This window comes from Podarcis muralis, chromosome 14, assembly GCF_964188315.1.
Source record: "Podarcis muralis chromosome 14, rPodMur119.hap1.1, whole genome shotgun sequence".
NCBI lineage: Eukaryota > Metazoa > Chordata > Lepidosauria > Squamata > Lacertidae > Podarcis > Podarcis muralis.
Genome location: NC_135668.1, coordinates 4,328,284 through 4,351,091, shown reverse-complemented (window position 1 = coordinate 4,351,091; position 22,808 = coordinate 4,328,284). Strand labels below are relative to the sequence as shown.

General features: G+C 40.5%; 1 protein-coding gene across 5 annotated transcripts in view; it reads left to right on the top strand.

Moving 5' to 3' along the window:
- The window catches only part of VPS13C (vacuolar protein sorting 13 homolog C), a 103,275-nt gene that overhangs the window by 34,773 nt on the left and 45,694 nt on the right, over nt 1-22,808 (top strand). For 3 of the 5 annotated variants that reach the window (XM_077918824.1, XM_077918826.1, XM_077918827.1), the window contains 24 exons: nt 119-242; nt 1,618-1,735; nt 1,981-2,110; nt 2,316-2,394; nt 2,922-3,064; nt 4,333-4,486; nt 6,112-6,188; nt 6,316-6,375; nt 7,147-7,300; nt 7,390-7,506; nt 9,398-9,501; nt 10,033-10,200; nt 11,158-11,462; nt 11,575-11,722; nt 12,593-12,692; nt 13,527-13,663; nt 14,270-14,426; nt 15,772-15,851; nt 16,394-16,453; nt 17,511-17,667; nt 19,631-19,747; nt 20,349-20,452; nt 21,283-21,450; nt 21,888-22,192. In XM_077918824.1, coding sequence (XP_077774950.1) covers nt 119-242; nt 1,618-1,735; nt 1,981-2,110; nt 2,316-2,394; nt 2,922-3,064; nt 4,333-4,486; nt 6,112-6,188; nt 6,316-6,375; nt 7,147-7,300; nt 7,390-7,506; nt 9,398-9,501; nt 10,033-10,200; nt 11,158-11,462; nt 11,575-11,722; nt 12,593-12,692; nt 13,527-13,663; nt 14,270-14,426; nt 15,772-15,851; nt 16,394-16,453; nt 17,511-17,667; nt 19,631-19,747; nt 20,349-20,452; nt 21,283-21,450; nt 21,888-22,192 — 3,266 coding nt within the window. The remainder of the gene's footprint in view (nt 1-118; nt 243-1,617; nt 1,736-1,980; nt 2,111-2,315; nt 2,395-2,921; nt 3,065-4,332; nt 4,487-6,111; nt 6,189-6,315; nt 6,376-7,146; nt 7,301-7,389; nt 7,507-9,397; nt 9,502-10,032; nt 10,201-11,157; nt 11,463-11,574; nt 11,723-12,592; nt 12,693-13,526; nt 13,664-14,269; nt 14,427-15,771; nt 15,852-16,393; nt 16,454-17,510; nt 17,668-19,630; nt 19,748-20,348; nt 20,453-21,282; nt 21,451-21,887; nt 22,193-22,808) is intronic. The other 2 variants (XM_077918825.1, XM_077918828.1) reach the window with 1 other exon arrangement.

The following is a 22,808-nucleotide window of genomic DNA, read 5'->3' as shown; positions in this document are numbered from 1 at the left end:
TAAAAAAAACATTCCATAAATCAGTCTGCTGATTAATCTTACTGCTGTGAAAGATGAATCTGTGAAAATGAGGTGTCTAATATGTTCTAAACAATAACGAACAGTGATTATTCAATAGTTGAACAGCATCAATCAAGGCAACCACCATACCTCAAGTACATCACTGGAAGAGATCATGGATAAAGCATATGACAAGTTTGATGTAGAAATCAAGAATGTGCAACTGCTGTTTGGCTTATCAGGTATTAAGTCTGTAAGGAAATAATGTAAACAGAGTCTTGTACATGTAAACAGAGTCTTAATTACTGGCTGGTGTTTGGAGCTGAAAGCAATGCTTTGAGAATCAAATCCCAAGACAAAATAATTTGTATACTGGTGGTAGGAGGAAGAGGTGGCAACTGGTGCAGAACCTTGCAACTGGCCTGGCCAGAAGTAAACACGGCTGGGCTGGATGTGTTGCAGTGGTGGCTCTGCAGCCTCCATTGTGGCTGTATAAAGTGTGTCTGACAGAGCAGGTGAACAGAGATTGGCAGAGAAGCAGGAACCACAGAGCCTCATTCACAGACAAGGGAACAACCTGTGCTTTGAGGTACCTGGGTATAAATATGCAGTGGCAAGCCAGAAGGGGAAAGAAAACGTTCAGGGAGATCTGGGAAGTAGGTGTGTGTGAGGAAGCCTGTAGAATGGGGAAGAAAGCAGGTGCTTGGAAGTCATTAGCTACTTGAAGAAACTCCAGGGATGAATAGAGCAACCAAACATGCTTAGGAGTAAAGGACTTGTCATATCCTTTCTGAAGTAAGAAGTAGGTGTGGGGCTCTGGGGATTTTAAACTCCTTAAGGCACAGTTCTGTCCCCATCCCACCATGGGGGATATCTGACAATTTGTATTGTGGTATCCATTTTCTGCCTGTTGCTCTGTACCTCCAGATCCCATTTCGTACTATGTTGATTTAGTGCTGAGACATTTCAGTTCAGCCAGAATTTGCACAGAGGTCCAAGACTGGGTGAGAGTAACCTGTTCCCATCCCTGTTGTTGGGCATAAGGGAGTCTAGGTGAGAAGGTAGAAGTGCCATGTTAAATAGAGACTTTATTTAAAAAGTGTGTGTGTGTATAATGCATGTATAAATAAGAATAGAATAGGTTAAAGCATCACTAAAATAACAATACATTTTAAAGTTCTGAGAAAACAAGCATCTTCACCTGATGCTGAATGATAGTAATCTTGACATCAGCAGAATGTCATTAGCTTCAGTTATGCATCCCAGATTTAACTTGAGTTTGGTGCTTCTTAATAGCAACTGTGATGTTACAGTTTTAGAGAAGTAGCCATGTTAGTCTGTTGCAGGAGAAACAAAGTATTGTGGTCCCTTAAAGATTAGCAAATACTCTTTAAGGGGATAACAAGATGGTTATGGTAGAATTGTTGAACTTTTCATAGATAGTGCATCTAGTGTATTGGGTTTTCTGCAATTGATCAGTTGCTCAAGACTAGTGCTTCTTTCTACCATGGTTATTTCTGGATTTACATATTTAAGAACATAACTTTCGAATTAGAAATGTATATTTTCTCTCATGCTACAGTTACTAAGACATGCAAATTATTAATTGTTCTTCAGGAGAAGATTGGAAAAAGGCTCGAGTTGAACATCCCTCACCTCTGCACATATTGCATCCCATGGACATACACATACAGCTTGCCAAATCAATGGTGGAGAAGGATGCCAGAATGGCTAAGTAATGTATCACAATTTAATTGGTTGTAATTATGGATTTCATGTGTTTCTTGTAAAAATGAACTGTAGTAAGCAATTTTTTCTGAAATTCACTTGTTTGGTGTTTCAGTACTTTCTTTTTCCTCTGTAGATTTCACTTTTGTATCAGTTGGTTAATAAAATTGATTGTTGGTAGTCTAGTTTTGTTCCATGCCTTGTATGTAACATCAAACACTTTTAATGCCATCCTTTTAAAAATATCCTTAGGTTCAAAGTGTCAGGAGAGCTTCCCCTGCTTCACTTGAGGATTTCTGATCAGAAGATCAAACGTGTCTTTGAACTCATTGATAGCATTACGCTCCCACAGAAGCCAGCTGTTTCAGCTTCGAGTGCAAAAGTAAATACACAATATTCATCATATGGGGAGAGATCAAAAACACATGCTACAGATTGAAAATGTGATTGAGATGAAGACAAGTAAAAACTTATTCAGAATAGAGAGAGGTGCAATGTTGCGTTTTCTAAAATGAGGGCATTTTAGAAAAATGCAAACAATGAAATTAGAACCGCAGCTCATTCTCTGTATCTTGCAATCTTCTTAGGTATCCACCATTCCTGCTATTGCTGATAGACAAAAAGATTTTCTTGGCACGTCCCTATTGCTGGAAGGAGTAGGATCAGGTAAAAAATGAAATATGATGCTGATTGTAGCTGAATAGATCACCAACATGTAGTGATCTTATCGCCTCTTAATTTGGCTCTCTCATGCTGTTACTGACGGGATGATCCATGATGATTTAAATCATGATGAGATGCTAACAGTTTAACAGGTTAAGTGATAATGGCAGTTTTTCCATGAATGCCATAACTTGTGGAGCCAGGTTTACAATACGTAAATGAAAGATACATTTATCAATGTAGTAGAATGATAGGGAAGCCTTGGTGAGCCATGCTTTGAAGTTGAGCATACTCAGAATAATTAAAAGGTGATTCCTTTGACTTGGATAATGTATTAGGACTTTTAGTTAACATCCTTAAAAATATGAAACAGGTTAGAAGCAGAGAGCTCTTGGTAACAAAAATAAAAGAAGTGATCAGGTTGTTTCTGTTTACTGACATATTTGAGGCTGATCATTGGGGCAATGTTTTTATGTAGTCTATTTCTACTCAGATAACTTTTTATAAAAAAAATCTCATTTCTTCCTTAGAATCTGATGATGAGTATTTTGATGCCGATGACTCTACTATATCTGGAGAAAGAACTTTCCCCAAGAGAAAGGAACTAAAGACTGAGCTTGTGACTGTTCAGGAAGAGCTCACAAATCTTCAACTGAAGTTTGAAATTAGGGAGGCAAGTGTCCCCCCCCCCCCCGAAGAATAATTCAAATGATAAAAGTTGAATAATATATTTCCAAAACAAATGGGCTGCTGCAGTTGGCATTGACATCTCTTGTTGAAATGGAGCATGGGCATTCTGCTGTAACCAACCTGACTTCATCTGATATTGGTGGAGAGTTGGCAGTGGTACACAGCATGATCAGTTAAAGCAGAATTACTGCATCAGCTGCAGGCTCCCCTGCAGGGCATAACTCTCCTTAGTGTTCCTTTTCAACTGAAAAAGTTAAACTGGGAAGCAGGTAGAAAGTTGTTTCCTCCCCACTCCTGTTTTGATGTAGCATTTAAACCTGATCGGCACATACACAGTCTCCTCTGCTCATATACCCAGTCAATAGCTATCAGCTGCACTTTATCAAGTGTTTGATCATAGGTTCTGAATGCATATGAACAATTTAATGTTAGCATCAAATGTATAGTGAGTGTGCCGGGTGGGTCTAAAAGCAGCACAATTCCACTAGGTATCTTAGTTTTGTTGTGGTGGTGGTGGTGTTTTTCTATATTTTATTTTAAACTGCCCTGGAATATGTAGCATGATGAACAATTGGTAAATTTCCTAAATAAATAAAATGGTTTATTCAGTTCATTGAATGTATGAATAATCTCTTACAGTGCTGTGGTAACCTAATCTGTTGGACTAGTATCAAAGATGCTTTTCAACACTGTAATTGCCACTCAGTTAAAGATGAAGGGCCATAGCTCTGTCCTGCATGTGGAAGGTCCTAAATCCAATCCCCAGCATCTCCAGGGAGGGCTGAGAGAAACCCTTGCCTGAAGCCTTGGAGAGCTGCTGCCAGTCAGTGTAGACAATACTGATCAAGATCGACTAGTGATCTGAATTGGTATAAGGCAGCTTCCTGTGTTCCTATGACTCAGCATAATACTGAGCATTCCTCCTCAGAGTCCTATTGAATTCAGTGGGACTTGCTCACAGGTAAAGTAGGGTCAGGATTCTAGCCTTGGTGAATTTATTATATCAACTTGGCAGATGAATAAAAACACCCCCCCCCCCGAATTTACTTTTTTTTAAATGAGGTGTTTTATGGACCATGTTAGAAAAGGCATTCTTCCTACTGTCATGTACATCCTCTTCTAGGATGGCACCAGTCACTTGTCATTGTAAGTAGTTGTTTTCTCCCCTTGTATGGTATGGAAGAAATGTAGGAAGGGACAACACTGGGTTTGAAAGAAGTTATATAATACTTATCCTGATGCTTTACTTAGGTGGTTTTGGAGCTCACTAAGCAACTACAGAGAGAAGAAACAATCCTTGTATTTAATGTGAAGCAGCTTGGAATGGAAGCAACTGACAAAACTTATCACTTGAGAGCTGTATCTTATTTGAGGAAAATTAGCCTGGATTATCATGAAATTCAAGGTAGCTTAATAGATTAAATAAGGATGTGTGTACTTGTGTGATAGAACGTACTGATTTATTGCTATTATTGTCCTGATTGCTTATAATGTTTTAAATTGTTTTTAGCTGCTTTTTAACTTGTGGTTTTTTAAAACTTGTGGTTTTCGTTATTTTTTAATTTAAGGGATGTAAGATGTGCCTGGGATGAGAGGAGTCGGGGAGAAAAGGGGTGGCTCCAATTGCACCCCTTCTAAGACAAGGTTCTTGAGCAGGTAGTTGCAGACCAGATCCAGGCACTTTTTAGAATAAACTGATTTTCCAGATCCATTTCAGTCAGGGCTTAAGCAGTGGTGTTGGCACAGAAACTGCTTTGGCCGCCTTGTCAGGAGAGAGACAAGGGAACTATGCCCCTTTTAATTCTCCTCAGCCTCTCAGTAGCTTTTGATACCATGAACTATAGTTTCCTTCTGGAGCAGCTGTCTGAGTTGGGGGTGGATGGCACTGCTTTTACAGTGGTTCCGGCCCTACTTGGATGGACGTTTCCAGAGGGTGTTACTTGAGGAGCGTCCTTCAGCCCTGTAGAATCTTCAGTGTGCGGTTCCCTACCTAACATATACATGAAACCACTGACTGAGATTATCCAGAGTTTCAGAGTATGTTGTCAGCAGTATGCCAATGAGAGCTCTACTGCTTTACATCTGCAAGTTTGGCAGTGGATGTGCTGGACCGTTGTCTTGCCTTGGTAATGGACTGAAAGAGAGACAACAAAAGGAGCTCAGTCCAGCATGTACATAAGCTGGGGGTACATCTGGATCCTTTGCTGTTGCTTGAGGCTCTGGTGGCCTTGGTGGTGCAGAGTGCCTTCCATCAGCTATTGGTTGGTGGCCCAGCTGCTCCCTTATCTGGACAGGGATAGCCTAAGGTCTGTTGTCTACTACAACACGTTATACATAGGGCTGCCTCTGAAGATGGTTCGGAAACTTTGGTGGCTAGGTTGCTCTCTGGGGCAAGCCAGTTTGAGCATACTGCACCAATCCTGGCCTGACTGCAGTGGCTACTAATTAGTTACCAGGCCCAATTCAAAGTGCTGGTTTTGACCTATAAAGCTTTAAATGGCTCAGGACCACGATACCTCAAGGACCATAGCCTCCCCCCCCCCACACCATATGAACCGACCTGGACCCTGTAATCATCATCTGAGGCTCTTTGCGTGCCTCATGCACAAGAGGTATGGAAGGTGGCAGCATGAGAATGAGCCTTTTTGTGGCTCCTGCTTGTGGAATGCTCTCCCCAGGGAGGCTCGCTTAGCACCTTATCTTACATATCTTTAGGTGCCAGGCGAAAACATTTCTCCATAACCAGTCCTTTGGCTGATTAGCAATTTATTCCTGGTGTCATGCAGGCACTGGGGTGGGGTATTCCTGCATGACACACTCATAAATCTACACTCCAAGTAAGTACCAATTGTACTTTCTACTTGCAATTTGAATTTCTTTGGAAGTGACTTTTGTCTTTTGTGACTCCTATTTAAAGGTGTTTGGACCATAGTTCTAGAAAATGCTGTGTCCAATACCTGTTGTAGATTTTAAAGTTGATGCCAATTTTTGTGAATAACTCTTAAATGAAGTTCTATGTTGTGTTTGCAGGTAAAAAACAGCAACTTCATTTAATTAGCTCTTCAGATAAACCCGGGTTAGATCTCCTGAAAGTGGAATACATCAAGGTAAGGGTTTTTTTGAGTTTTTTAATAACTATTTTTTAAAGCTGTGTAAATATAAAATTGGAACCTGTGTGTATGTGGATGACATTTAGTTTAGTCTCTCAACTTTCACATTTGATATTTCCTTTAGGCCGATCAAAATGGTCCAGGATTTCAGACAGTTTTTGATAACACTGAACAAACAGTTCGGGTAAGCAACATCTAGGACAAAATCTAGTACTGGCCTGAATCATCATTCTTCAGGTTGCTCTGTAGCATATCACTTTGCAGGTAGCGGGGGCAGGGGTGTGTGAGGAAAATGGTATGGATAGGCGTTCGATTGTTGCATTTCTTAAACTTGTAATATTGTCACTTTTGTCTCATTCTCCCTCTGGGTTGCTTCCTCCTAGCTTTAGGATATTTTTTAAAAAAATAAATCCTGTTGCAGTTTCATTAGCTTGCTAAGATGAGCTGTCTGCCAAGAGCTAACTTTGAAATTATGATGGGACCCATGGTTGCTCATGCCCCAGATATGTCTGCATCTGAAGATGAGGCTGCCCTTGTCTCATGTGGCCACGTGTGGTGTGTCTTTCCAAAACATTGTGCCCAAATAAGAAATTAAAGTAATGAGACGGAAGGCCAAAGGGCTTTCTTTTTCTAGACATTTTTCCACATATAAAGGCTTCTTATTTTTAGAAGTCCACGGTTTACCCTTCTGGCCAATCAGGGTTCCGGACTGGAGATTAGCACAGGTAATTAATATGCCCATCACTAACCAAGGTGTACTGTTTGGCTTGTATTTCCCCCAAATATTTCCAACTAGTTAACTGGAAAGAACACCCTAAACATATTAATGACTTCTTCATTCATGTAAGGTTTCCGTATTTTTCCCTAAGTGACAGAATGTAATCTATTATAGTAAACACATACTATGTGAATAAGAAACTCCCACTATCTGTGACTCTTCTCCCTCCCCAACTAGGTGTCCTTCTCATCATTAAACCTGCTGCTGCACACGCAGGCCCTTCTCTCGTCTCTCAATTACCTCATGGCTGTTGTCCCGTCAAGGGGTCAGAGTACAGGGTCATTGCAGATACAGGAAGGCAAACAGAACAAAGAGGCTAATTTGAAGAAAGGTATGGTGAATTTCTCATTTCAGCGTAGCTTATCTGAAAATATTCCATGAATTGGCTCACATCTCAGCAAAAAAATCTCTTCCTCACAGTGACAAAACCACACAAAGAAAAGGATGTGTTTGATTTCAAAGTGTTTGCCAAGTTGGATGCCTTCTGTTTAAACATTTGTGATGCAAAGAACAATATTGCTGAAATCAAAATTCAAGGTAAGGGGTGTGTGTGTGAGAGAGAGTGGGGGACCTTTTAAGAACTTGTTTCCAAAACTTGTATCAAAACTTGTAATATAGCTGAAGACCTTGATTTAAATTCTTTGAGGATTCATGACAGATTTCTTATGTTCATATTTTTGGTTACTGTATCGTCAAGGTTCACAATGTGTAATAAATAAATGCACAACTTTAAGAAGTTGGAAAGAAAGATAATTTTGAAAGGTTTGAAATTGTGAGAAAGACCCCACTGTCTAATTATAGATATTAAAAACTAGTTGAAATGTAAACCTTAATGGTTTCCAGAGATACTTAGGCTGTGAAGAAGCAGTTCCCTAGTTGTGAGGCAGATGGCAAGAAGGATTTGTGTATGCCGTTTCTTTCTGAATCTCATGCATAGGTATTATCATTAAGAACATGGCTGTCTTGTGACCAATTTTTTGCTGTATAGTTATAACTATGTAGGAGTCCAGGCTTTTTTGTATCACTGGCTTCAAATGATCTCTTCTTTGGCAATCACTCGTGGCCAAATAAGATTGTCTTCCATGAACACGGTCTTAACAGTGAGTCTGTAAGTGACTGTGGAGGCCAATTCAGGATCCACACGTCCTTCCACAGTGGGGATATAGGTTTCCACGCGGGAGTTGATTACATTAAGGGTTTGTCAAATGTGCCTTCCTCTTAGCTCGTTTCTCCTTTCCTCCCTGAGTTTGTGCTTTTCCAAAGTCTATAACACCTTTGATAAAGGGTGTTCTCTAATTGGAGTGCCTGCAGGCCAGTGTTTCCCAGTTATCAGTGCCTGTATTACATTTTTTTAAGATTTGCATTAAGAGCGTCTTTAAACTTATTTTGTTGTCCACCAGTATTTCGCTTTCCATTCTTGAGCTGGGAATAGAGTAGTTGCTTTGGAAGACGATAATCAGGCATCCGAACAACGTGACCAGTGCAATGAAGTTGATGCTAAGGAAGCATTGCTTCGACACTGGTAATCTTTGCTTTTTCCAGTACACTGACATTAGTTCACCTGTCTTACTTGGGGTGGGGTGTAAAAATTTTCGGAGACACAGTTGATGGAATCTTTCAAGGCGTTGAGTTGGAGATGGTGTTTATAAGTGGTCCATGTTTCACAAGCGTACAGTAAAGGTGGTAGTACAATCGCTTTGTAAACAAGCATTTTGGTTTCCTTGTGCATGTCCTGGTCCTCAAACACTCTGCGCTTCAATCAGGAGAAAGCTGGACTTGCAAATCTCAGGTGATGCTGGATTTCGGCATCAATGTTGGCACTTGTGGAATAACTGCCTAGTTAGGAGAAGTGATCAACATTTTCCAGTGTTACACCATTAAGTTGGATTTGTGGCACTGCAGAGGGGTTGTTTTGTGCTTGTTGGTGCAGCACTTTGGTTTTTTGGATTTTGAGTGATAGGCCAAGTTTTCCATAAGTGTCTGCGAAGATATTTAGGATGGTTTGGAGGTCATCCTCTGAGTGTGCACACACTATGTTGTCATCAGGATACTGAAGCTCTATGACGGAAGTTATGGTAACCTTTTTGCTTTCAGCCTACTCAGATTAAAGAGCTTTCCATCTGTTCGATATATGATTTCTTCCCTGGCAGGGAGTTTCCCTTCGATAATGTGTAGGATTATGGCGATGAAGATAATAGAGTTGGGACGATAACACATTCCTGTTTAACACCTGATCCCACTGTGAATGGTTCACTTTGAGAGCCATTGTTATCTGAGATTGTTGCATCATGACTTGCATTTATCAGCCATACGTTTAAAAAAACAAAATAAAACAAAACAAAAGACAAAAACCTTGGCCTTCATTTGCTCTGGACCATTGTGCTTACTATGGAGTTTGAAATTTCATGTACCAATTCTTCTCTCTCAGGTCTTGATTCATCTTTGTTTCTTCAGTCCAGTCAAACCATTCTCTTTGCACGGTTGAAAGATATAATTGTTACTGATGTTGATTCAAGGACAATTCATAAAAAGGTATAATATACTAAAATTGAATGTTGTTATATAATTCATATAATGGTGTTTCACTAGGACTATTTTTTTTAAAAAAAAAGATTCAGTGAGCTGAATTACAAGCTGTAAAACTGGATAGAAAAAAATGCTTAGGTTCCAGTGGACAGGTTTGCAGAATAAATAGCTACTTGGTTAGGAATCAGTGTCCATCCATGGGAGCTGTCAGGGAGGAACTGAGCACTTCTTTTTGACTTCTTAGTGGCTCTCATGATGAATGCAAATGTGGTTTGTGGGGCTGGCTGCAAAGGAGGAACTATTCCATGCCCTGTCTCTGTCTCTGAAGTGGGCTGAATAGACTGATCTGTAAATCCAATCTGAGCTGATAAATCTGCTCATTGAGATAATGCTAACCTTCAGAACTTCATTCCTAGAAATAGAGATAAAACTCACATGCACCTAAGATAATTTGAACTGCTCAAATATCTGTGTGTGTTTACACTGATCTAGAAATTGAAAGCTATATGTACTTTCTGTCCCCCCTTCCCGTTTTAGGCTGTTTCTATAGTTGGTGATGAAGTCTTCAGTTTCAATTTGACATTGTATCCAGAAGCTACTGAGGGAGAAGCGTACAGAGATATGTCCAAAGTGGATGGGATAATGTCTCTCAAAGTGGGCTGCATTCAGATTATATACCTACATAAATTCCTCATGTCACTCCTGGTAAGACCCAACAATCAAGTGAATTTGCATTATAATGCCACATATAAAATTAATAGGAAGCCTTTACATTACCATGCAAGATGATACAGTTTGGTAATTGTATGAGAGTGTTTTGGAAATATACTTTTGGGCATTTATTTAGGATTTCTTTCCTCTTCCAAATAAAATAGGCTCTCATATTCATTGGATTTGGCCTGATTCAGTCCCCTAGAGAAGCAAAAGTTCCATATGAAATTATATAAACTTCTTACAGATTTGAAGCTCTTAGTTCCATTTTACCAGACTAGTTGCTTCTTGCTGGGCACGAAAGGAAGTCAGACTTTGATTTGGATTACATAGTTGCTTTGTCATCAGTTACTGCTCCTGCTTTGTCATGATCTTGTCTTGCTAAAGTCATCACTATGCCATCTTTCATGAAGAAGGATGGACCTACATGTTAAGTAAAGATCTGGGTCTGGGAATCTGAAATCTTTCCAGAACAGCTGCAACTGTTATAGGGGAAAGTTTATGATGTATTAATACAAGGGATTGGGACGCGGGTGGCGCTGTGGGTTAAAGCCTCAGCGCCTAGGACTTGCCGATCGAAAGGTCGGCGGTTCGAATCCCCGTGGCGGGGTGCGCTCCCGTTGCTCGGTCCCAGCGCCTGCCAACCTAGCAGTTTGAAAGCACCCCCGGGTGCAAGTAGATAAATAGGGACCGCTTTCTAGCGGGAAGGTAAACGGCGTTTCCGTGTGCGGCTCTGGCTCGCCAGAGCAGCGATGTCACGCTGGCCACGTGACCCGGAAGTGTCTCCGGACAGCGCTGGCCCCCGGCCTCTTGAGTGAGATGGGCGCACAACCCTAGAGTCTGTCAAGACTGGCCCGAATGGGCAGGGGTACCTTTACCTTTAATACAAGGGATATTCAATAAAATGAAAGTGCCACTGAAGAAATCATCACTGCTTTTTTCCTCTTGCAGAATTTTCTGAACAACTTCCAAATTGCCAAAGAAGCCTTGAGTGCTGCTACGGTGCAGGCTGCAGAGAAGGCTGCCACAAGTGTGAGGGGTTTGGCTCAGAGGAGCTTTCGTCTTTCCATGGATATTAATCTAAAGGCTCCAGTTATACTCATCCCTCAGTCTTCAGTTTCATCTAATGCTATAGTGATAGACCTGGGATTGATCAAGATACAAAACAAATTCAGTTTGGTGCTGGCTGAGGACTGTTCACTCCCCCCGGTCATGGATAAAATGGATGTATTATTGACACAACTTAAGTTGTCAAGGTGAATTAAACTTTTCTTATCTATGTGCTGTTGAATCAGGATAGTCAGAATGCTGTTTGGGGCTGGTCCGTCATGTTATTCCAAAACAGTCATGTTGTTTGTTGTTACTTAGGACAATCCTGCAACCAGGTTTCTCTCAAACTGACATCCAAATTCTACATCCTATTAATCTGAACCTTTCTGTGAATCGCAACTTGGCTGGAGACTGGTATCACAAAATACCAATGGTGGAAATCAAAGGGCATCTAGATGCAATGAATGTAAGTTAATTTTTGTTTTCAAAGGTATGCATGCATAGTTCTTTTTATTATGACAGATATCTTCAGAGAATGTTAAGACTAATGCAATGCTGCAGAGAAACATGTCAAAACATTTAAAATGTGGCAAAACTTCAACTATGTGAAGCTGTGTATATGCTCACTGCTAGGAAATGAATGAATGAATGAATGAATGAATGGGTAAATAGATAGATAGATAGATAGATAGATAGATAGATAGAGTCAAACCAGGGAATGGCAGGAGAGAGTTGCTTAGCCTCCCTGCTTAGCAGCTGACATGCATGGTAGTACAGCAGCAGCCACTATTCTGTGCTGCCTCCAGAATTTCAACTCTAGTTGAAGAGAGAGTTGTGTGGAGAAAGAACTGGAGAGCCGGAAAATATTAAATTGGTCATAAAGGTACTTTTTAAATGGATAATTATTTTATTATACAACAGACAATAGCAAGAGCATAAGAAAACTTTTATATAGAGATCATAAGTAGAAGTTTTTAGTTAGCCACTCAAAAAATGTGACTAATTAGGTTATGATTAGAGTGGGCGCAAGAAAGAAAGCATTATATCTCTGGTGACTTTTGCTTTGAAGCATTGCTGGAAAGCAGGTTGTACTGAGGAATTGGAACCCCATGATTAAACTGCTGTGGATGCAAGAATGAATCCAATACTGCAGGTCTCTTTGGCTTGTCAGATACTTGCTTCCTATTACCCACAATATGATGGGCAATAGGCAGCAAGTATCTGCCTGTAATTGGTCAATATAAGAAAGATCCCTGGCATTTACCAGCAGTTGAACATTTGATAGAAGCTCTCAAATTCAGAGACAGATAATTTGACTTTATATGCCACTGTTTAGATCATTCTAAGTCAAGAGGATTTGAATGTTCTGCTTAAAGTAATGACAGAGAACCTTGCTGAAGCAGATCAAACCACAAAGCCACTAGCAAAAACTGAAGGTAAGTCAGTCTTCATTGTAAAATGTGTATGTGTTTTCCCATTCCTTTGTAGATTTTCATTTGGGATGCTTCATATTGCTGAGGCTTGGATTAGTTTTAAAAGTTAGGATCATAGGAGAAGCAGCATTTCTCAGGTTCACCAGACATACTCTTGTCTCTTGAATAAAATATCACGAAAAGAGGACTGGAAGTAATTTTCTTCTTAGGTGTGGGCTTGAGCCTGATTTATTTATGTAGTGCCAAAAAAATAAATGAGAAATAAGGACTGCTTAAGCTATTGAGCAGGAATTTTTGGTTTTTCCTTTCCCTTGGTAACTATAGCAGATGGTGAAAACTGCTTCCTGCTTAGTTATTATTTTTGGGAGCTGTGTAATCAAAGCATACATGAAAATTAATGCAGAAAGTAGTTGAACTCCCTTAAGAAAACTATATTCAAATGGATTATATTGAACAGTGAGTGGCCTTTTCCTATCTTAGCTGTTTATTTTTAAAAACCTTGTAAATAGTTTGGTCTTTGAGGTTGCTTGTTTTGGTCTCCCATCTCCCTTTGTTCTCCTTTTGTGAATTTTGTCTGGATCAATCCATGCCAGCCAGTGCGGCTTTTGGAATTAGTATAGGGTTCTGTTTCTTCAGAGGTGATGAACGCATGGCATAGCGGGCAAAGACCTTTCCTGGTTTCCCGTCTTGAAGCATAAGAGGGCAGCAAAACTCACAATGCCACGTGTTCAATATCTCTGAGAAACAGTCTCCAGGTGAGAACCATTGTTCCTTTTTTGGGAGAATAACCATAAAAATGCTGTTTTGCAAGTGGAACTAACCTGTCTTTCGTATCAGCAGGAAATGGAAAACAAAAGACAAAAACACTGGTAGCTGAGAAAGAAATTATGTTAGAAGATAACTTACTGGGCACATCAAAAGAAGTCCTGCAGGAGGATATTACCAATATGCTGCTAAACTTTGAAATCAAAGAGGTATGACAGCTTGTTTGTCTCTTTAAGCCTAAATGTTGAAGTTTGTTTTATTTATCTGTGCTAGAGACAATTACTTGACACATGAAAGCCTCTAAGATAGGCCCACAAATCTGTGTTGTTAGCAGTGTAAAATATGCCACTTCTCTCATTTTCTGGTACAGACTAAAGCCTAGTTTCCCATTGCATGAATGAGCTGTGATGAGTCTTGGCTTCTCATGCTAATATCATGTCCCCTCTCCAAGGAAAAGTTTTAAAGTTTTTGCTTTTAAACAAACCACAGTTCCTTGTTTGTCTGAACTCAGGGAAACTTGGTTTGATTAACCTATGGTTACTGAGAACAAAAGAAGTTTTGATCAAGGCTGCTTCTCAAATCATAGTTTCAATGAAACATAGCCTACTGAGTTCAAAAGTTGTGGGTAACTAGCAGGTATCTATAGTAAATGCTGAACAGTATTCATGATGATCTGCTCTTTTCACCTGGGAGTTGGAAACTAGTGTTGGCAGAAACCATGTAAGTGGTGTTGATTTCAACTATATATGGTTGACTTTTGAGTCTTCAAATGCATTCTGTTGCAATTTTTGAAATGTCCTGCATTTTTCTTTTAGGTTGTAGTAACATTAATGAAACAGATAGACAAGAAAAGCTGCCCTTTGCACACATTAACAGTGTTGCAGCTTGGAACTGAAAGCAGAATTAAAACACATTCCATGACTGCTACAGCATATCTTAAAAAAATCCAAATGAAGTGCCTTGAATTCACTGGTAAGTCAAGGTTAACTTAGAATTTGACAAAATAATGTAATTCAGGTGGTTCAAACAGTTCTTCATGTGGCAATATTAAATTTACAGATTGTTTTCCTACAAGTTCAATTTGTGTTCTTTAATGTCTGATTCTGTGTCCATCTATGATTTACATAGAATCTTAGAGCTGTAGAGATGGAACCCTCTGCTTTTGAATGTTAAAGGCAGTTTCTCAGGACCTTCGTTGGCTGCCTCTGTGCCATAAGTTTTACTCAACTTTTTGTTTATTGTAATTGAGTGTTTATGTGTGTTTATAGGTTTTTGAGAAAACCTGTGATGAAAAATAGAAATGTATAAATAGTGTAGTTCTTACACTTGTAAGATTGTAGTTGGTGGGTGGAGGTTTCTCACAGAACTTTCACATTTTAAAATATTTTTTTTCAGATTTTCCTAACGTGGCCAGTCTTCCCTCTCATTTGCAGTGTATCCTGTTAAATGTCACATATTTAATTTAAGGGCTGAACCTGGTACTTGCTACAAATAATTTAAGGAGTCTCTCTCTCTCTCTCTCTCTCTCTCTCTCTCTCTCTCTCTCTCTCTCACACACACACACACACACACACACACACACACTTTTCCAAAGCAGCTTTCTGGTTATAAGGAGGAGGAAAAGGAATGAGTTGCTATGATGAAAATTCAATAGTTGCTGAAATAATTTCTTCCAAGAAGCGAATCTCTAATGCTGGAAACAAGTACTTTTACATTTGTTTGTAGAAGAGTAGCTCATATCACTTAATAAACCTCTTTACTCGTCCTTTGTCTTGTTCTGAGTTGCTTAAATTCCAGCTGGCAGACCAGATCCCTATCTCACCCACCCCCTGTGAGCCAAGTTTGACAGGTGGGCAGGGCCACTCACAGGCCCACCCACTTGCCTATCACCTACATTCATGACCAGCTGATTGTCAGGGCATGCAAAGTGCAAGCCCCAATGTTCAGATAGTCGAGGCATCAGAGGGGCTTGCAAAGAGCCAGTCATGGTGCTATGCAAGCCCTGACATTCAGCTGATTGTTGGGGCTTTGCAGGCACAACCCCCTTTTTGGCCCAGCCTAATATTTGCTTGCCCTACCACTGTTGTCAGAAATGATGTCCATTGTAGGGCGGGTGGGCTTGGCTTCGCCAGAACTGCCTGGTGGACCTAATTAGGCCCATAGGCCAGGGGTTCCCCTCTGCTGCTACACACCATTTCTTCAAAAAACATTGTATCATTGAAACATTAACGCATTTACTGCATTGATTACTTTACTGTGCAAAATGAATGCTAAATGAACCAGAGCTCTGTAAACGTGCTTCTTACTTTACCCACAGATTCCAAAGGAGATCCTCTGAACATCATTAGTTCTTCAGATGAATCTGGCGAGCATCTTTTAAAAATGAAATATGTAAAGGTTTGTTTGTTTTTAACTAAAGATCATTGTGGGATCTTATGAGTCAGTGTTGAAGAAACGAAATTAGGACTTTTTATGCTCAGTGATGCGGAACAGCAAAGTGGAATAACTGGGAATTAAATGTTATGGTTACCTTAATTGAACATTGTATTAAGGCTAAGTCCCTTAGCTGATCATCTGGTTGGTCAGTGCTATTCTGGTCTCATTCAGCAAGGTGTAATTTTTGTATGAGTGACAGGTGAGATTGAGAGATGGCAGAGACTGGGAAATGACTTTAGGTGATGAAGATTGAATAAATATGCAAGGATCTGATTTTCCCTGAAGGCAATTAATTGCCCTCATCTGAGATGAAAGAAACTCTTCCTTAACCCTTCTTGCCCTGTGGTCTAGGAAGTTGTGAAACACAGCTCAGTCATCTGAGTGACACTTTGGGACAGGGTGGGGCTGCTTTAGGGCAGGCACATGTAGATGTTAGGTCAGAGGAACCCTCTGGGTGTTGCTTCCATTTATATAATGATCAGAAGCTTCAATTCTTTTCTTAGGCTGATGCAGATGGAGCACATTTTGAAACAATTTACAAAAGTACAAAGCAAGCACTAAATGTAAGTACTGAAATGTGTTGGCAAGTCAGCTGCTATATAGTATGGTGTGTTTGGTGTATTTTTTTTTGTAACAATTGTTAACTTAGTCAGAGGGTTTTGGGATCAAGTTTATTGGATCGACATGCTCTTCACAAGCTTGTGTGAGAAATGAATGCAAATGAAGTTAAATTTTATTTATGATATCCATATACCCAGGATATCCCAGGGCAATATACAATGTGACTTTAACAATATGATTTTGCCACCACGTGATGTAGTGATTGCTGCCAACTTGGACAGCCTTAAAAGGGGAATGGACAGATCCACAGGGGATAAGGCTATCAAGACACGGAGAGTCTGTTACCTCCAGCGTTGGAGGTCCTATGCCTCTGAATGCCACTTGCTTGAGAGGGCTCCTGGGCTCATATCTCACTTGTGGGCTTCCTCTGGCCATCTGTTTGGCCACTAAGAAAACAGGGTGCTGGGCTAGGGGGGCTTTTGGTCTGCTCTGGCAAGGCTGCTCTTATGTTCTTAACAAAGTAATAAACAAATGACAACATAATCACAATATGCAAATTAAAATGGCATGAGTTCAATTGATTATACATAAGCTAAAGGGCAGGGACGCGGGTGGCACTGTGGGTTAAACCACAGAGCCTAGGACTTGCCGTTCAGAAGGTCAGCAGTTCGAATCCCCGTGACGGGGTGAGCTCCCGTTGCTCGGTCCCTGCTCCTGCCAACCTAGCAGTTCGAAAGCACGTCATGTGCAAGTAGATAAATAGGTACCGCTCCGGCAGGAAGGTAAACGGCGTTTCCGTGCATTGCTCTGGTTTGCCAGAAGTGATTTAGTCATGCTGGCCACATGACCCGGAAGCTGTCTGCGAACAACGCCAGCTCCCTCGGCCTATAGAGCGAGATGAGTGCGCAACCCCAGAGTCGGTCACGACTGGACCTAATGGTCAGGGTTCCCTTTACCTTAAGCTAAAGGGCAGTTTTTTAAAAAAACAATCAGACATCCAAGGCCTTGCTCTGAGGCAAGATGCCAGTGATCCTCTGTGACATACCTTCTCTTTCTTAGGTCTCCTTTTCTTCATTGGACATGTTGCTGCACACCGAAGCCTTGCTGTCAATCATGAATTTTTTCACATATGCCACAAGTGAACTTACACCTGCTGATAAGAAAACTGATCGAAAGCTGCTTTCAGAGGAGCCCAAAACTGTTCTTGCAAAACCAGGTATTGTAATGTAGGATATCACTATATCCTTCTTGATAACCAAGGATGGTAGTGGTGTGTTAATTTATATACTGCTTTACATTTTATGCGGGTGGCACTGTGGGTTAAACCACAGAGCCTAGGACTTGCCGATCAGAAGGTCGGCGGTTCGAATCCCCGTGATGGGGTGAGCTCCCATTGCTTGGTCCCACTCTTGGTACCACTCTGGTGGGAAGGTAAATGGCGTTTCCGTGCGCTGCTCTGGTTCACCAGAAACGGCTTAGTCATGCTGGCCACATGACCCGGAAGCTGTACGCCGGCTCCCTCGGCCAATAAAGTGAGATGAGCGCTGCAAGCCCAGAGTCGGCCATGACTGGACGTAATGGTCAGGGGTCCCTTTACCTTTACATTTTACCAAGTGCTTTATTTGATTTAGCATAAGACATAATATGAGGAGGGGACAAAAGAAGAGTAAAAATGGGCATTAATGCTATGAAGGAGACCAAAAGAGCAAGCCATGGCATTGCATGAAGAAGAAGAAAGATTAAGTGTGAGAGAGATTGTAGGGAGAGGGGAACAGCAGGCAGAACTCTTCCTCTGCAGCTGTTCCCCTTGGCTACTTTTATGCCAGGGAGGCTCACATGGCACCTTCATTACATATCTTTAAGTGCCAGGCACAAACATTCCCCAGCTGCTGGGTGACCTTGGGCCAGTCACACTTCTCTGAAGTCTCTCAGCCCCACTCACCTCACAGAGTGTTTGTTGTGGGGGAGGAAGGGAAAGGAGATTGTTAGCCGCTTTAAGACTCCTGAAGGGGAGTGAAAGGCGAGATATCAAATCCAAACTCCTCCTCCTCCTCCCCTTCTTCTTCTTCTTCTTCTTCTTCTTCTTCTTCTTCTTCTTCCAGACCTTTGGTTAATTAAACAATCTATGGCCTTTTAAACTGTGTATGGAGGAGTTCATTGTTTTTGTTTGTTACTACAGGTGAAACTCGAAAAATTAGAATATCATGGAAAACTTCATTTATTTCAGTAATTCAACTTAAAAGGCGAAACTAATATATGAGATAGACTCACGACATGCAAAGCGAGATATGTCAAGCCTTTATTTGTTATAATTGTGATGATCATGGCGTACAGCTGATGTGTAGTGCCAACAATAATGCTTTAGTCAACTCTGGTTCAGTTAGTTCATGCATAACTAACACCTTAAAGAAGCAACCTGTGTACTTGTTGTTACCTTCCTCAATTTACACCTTACACTTACCTTTAAAGTTTACACTTACCTTTGGTACTTCTATCCCGATCTTTCCAGCTAACCCAACACCCCATATTGATGCATTACAACCAAAGGGGGAGAGAAATGCATTAAAAACACCCCACCCACTTCTAAAAGGACACAGATAGTTAAAGGCCAAAGGCCTGGAGATAGAGAAAAGTTGCCTGTTGCCTGAAGATAAATAATGATGGTGCCAGTCAAGCCTCCATAGCCGGGGGGGGGGGGCAGCAAACTTTCGGCAGGGGGCTGGTCCACTGTCCCTCAGACCGCGTGGGGGGGCCGGACTGTATTTTGGGGAGAGAAAAAAAGAACGAATTCCTATGCCCCACAAATAACCCAGAGATGCATTTTAAATAAAAGCACACATTCTACTCATGTAAAAACATCCTGATTCCCGGACCGTCTGCGGGCCGGATTTAGAAGGCGATTGGGCCGGATCTGACCCCCGCGCCTTAGTTTGCCTACCCATGCTCCACAGGGAGAGCATTTCACAAATGAGGAGCCACTGCAGAAAAGGCCCATTCTTGTATTCCCACCCTCCAGACCTCTCATGTAGGGGATACATGAAGAAGGGCCTCAGATGATTATTGCACAGTCCAGGTCAGTTCATATACAGGGAGGCATTCCTTAAAACCAGTTTCCCATTAACATTCAAACTGGAAAACTATTGTTTAATAGTTGTTTAATGTGTCTTTCTGTGGTGCAGTTTCTGCTCTTGTGACCCACGATGGTGGGTTTGACCTGAAGCTCACTGCCAAATTGAGTGCCTTCAACATTTTAGTCTGTGATCAGAAAGGTGACATTGCTGATATCCGAATACAAGGTAAATGAATTTCTGTAATTTGAAATTGCATAGACATTTTATTAATTTTTAAAAAAATATTATCCATTTTGAGCATATGAAGATGTCTGTGAATCATAGAAATATATCCTTAATTAAATGTGCGGCAACTAACAGTTTGCTTAATATGTTTTTTTTTTACCTGTCGAGTTCAATGTATATATGCTTCTGAATACCAGTTGCTGGAAGCCAAAGGGAGGGGGCAGGAGTGCTGTTGTGCTCAGGTCCTATTGGAAGGTTTCCCACAGGCATCTGATTGGCCACTGTGAGAACAAGATGGGCCATTGGCCAGGTCCATCAGAGCTCTTCCTATGTTCTTGTGCCCATAGCATGGAAGCAAGCTCTGGACTCTCTTTCTTTGCTGTATTGAGATCATGGTCTTCTCTAGCAAGTGCAGAGTGGCCTCCATCATCTTCCTATACATCCTCGGAGCAGATCCACACCGCTATATTACTGCCATAGGATTTAGTTATTCCATAATACTGATATAAATAACTAACCACTCTATAAGAAATCATCTTTTATCACACTACTGTTTTGAATTGAAAACTGAATATTTTCTTGTGTTTGTTTTTTCTGCCAGGTATGGAAGCCTCCGTTTTTACAATGACGAAACAGACAGAAATGTTTGCCAGGCTTCGTGACTTCATAATAACAAACGTTGATCCTAATACAGTTCATAAAAAGGTGAATATGAGATGTGAGGTTGTTAAGCTGGGAGCCATGTGTGCTTCACAGGAAGGTTCAAGAAAATTGACAGGAACAGATTTTCAGACTTGGTCATGCCTTATGCCTGCCAGTTTTAGAAACTGTGCTGGTAAATGGAATGAGGGCCCAAAAAGTCAAAAGGGTATGCATTTTGAGGCAGTATGGAATACTTCTTTTGTTGGGTGGTGAGGAAGCAAAGTATTGAGCATGGAAGAAACAGAAGATGATGGGAGTTTTCTCCAATTTCTGACAAACTGAAGAGCAGCACAGTTTGCTTTTAAATGTGAACTTTAGTGACAGAAAACTGTGCTTTTAGCATGACATACCTTGCTTAAACTAGGAATATGTCCTCTACTGTATGCTAATTTTTAAAACTGGTACTTGATTCTTTCTCTGTTTAAACAAAAGGTATAAATGGTCTCAAATAGTTGTAATATGCCTATGATTGCTTTCATTCAAAAATCCATGTGTGGTGTACATTATGAATAATGTAGTGAACATTATTGTATCTGTTGTGAACACAGTTTGAATGCAGTAAGTGCAGAGAAAAGAGGTACATTAATAAATTTGGCTTGATCAGACAGAGTCCTTATTATACCCACGGATTTAGGGACTTGCTATTTATCTTTCATAATATGAAAGATAAATGGAAACTCCATAGGGGATAAATGCATGTTTTTAAAAAATGTAGCTGTTGTGCTAATTGGATGGAAAAAAATTCTTGAAAAATAAACACTGAGAAAGGTGTAAAATGTTCCTATAGAAATCTACAAGAATGTGATTGTGCTGAAAAAATATTATCTTTGCAGACTGTCTCAATAGTGGGAGATGAAGTCTTTCGGTTTGCAATGTCACTTTATCCAGAGGCTACAAAAGAAGAAGCCTATACAGATATGTCCAAGGTAGATGGTAAAATGTCACTGAAAGTGGGCTGCATTCAAATCGTTTATCTGCATAAATTCTTCATGTCACTACTGGTAAGAGATGAACTTATTTTTCATTATTGCATTTTAATTTTAAAGTATTTTTTAAAGACACTTCCGAAACGAACTCCCAGGTGTGCAGAATTTGCACCATTCTTTTGTGTCCCAGCATGATAGTTGTTCCTAGTCCTGCTTTTTCCATTGGATCATAGTGATGATGATGATGTCATGACTGTGACAAGATCTGGAGTCTGAATTCAGACTTGCTGTTTTGATTCAAGTCACATTAATCCTTGGCCATAAAAAGAAAAAAAAGAAAATAGGGAACAGGTTATTACTTTCAACAATTTTCACCACAGTTCTGTTTGCAACACCCTATTGGTTGTGCTGTCCACATCCTGAGTTGATGTGTCTATTCTTATCTTTGTTTATTCGGTTGCTGTTAGCATTATAAACTAGTTATTGTGCTGCATAATTATACCTTTTCACAGAACTTCCTAAATCACTTCCAAACTGCAAAAGATGCCCTGAGTGCTGCCACAGTTCAGGCTGCTGAAATGGCTGCTTTGAGTGTGAAGGATTTTGCTAAAAAGAGCTTCCGACTTTCAATGGACATCAATCTCAAAGCTCCAGTTATAGTAATTCCTCAGTCATCCATCTCTCACAATGTATTGGTAGCAGATCTTGGCTTAATCAGAGTTGAGAATGAATTTAGCCTGGTTCCTGGAGAAGACTCTTCTAATCCTCCAGTGATTGACAAAATGGATATACAACTAACACATTTAAAGATATCAAGGTATGAATATTCTGCCCCTGCCCCCTATTTAACTCAAGATTAACTCTTGATCATAGGATATCAATTATGTAAATTCTCCTGGTGGGCTGTGAGTTGACAATACATCTAATGAGGAAATGTTTCCATATGATAAGATTTTCAAGGATAAAGTCAGTAGGGATCTTGGGCAGTGAGTCAGCTGTTGTGGATGTGTAGAACTGCGGAATGTCACTACTGTGCTGTAAGAGGTAGAGCTTCCTTCATCCCCTTACCTAAAGAAGGTTGCAGCTCAAGGTGACTGAAGAGCAGTGTTTGCTCACTCTGACAAGGGCTGGGTCAGAAGCGAAGATTGCTACATTTAGGGTTTTAAAGATAAAAAGTAACCCTTTAAATTGGGCCTGAAAATGAATTGGAAGCCATTGGAGATGACACATCACTTGCATAATGTGATTATATTTATCTATCTTTCTTAATAATCTGACCATCGTTCTGGACCAATTGTAGTATCCACAGAGTTTTCAAGTACAGCCCCAAGTGTAACGCATTGCAATAATCCAATAATACAATTACTAGAGCATGGATAACATGCCATATCTTTGTCCAGATAGGGTCATAGTTGATAGATCAGTCAAACTGA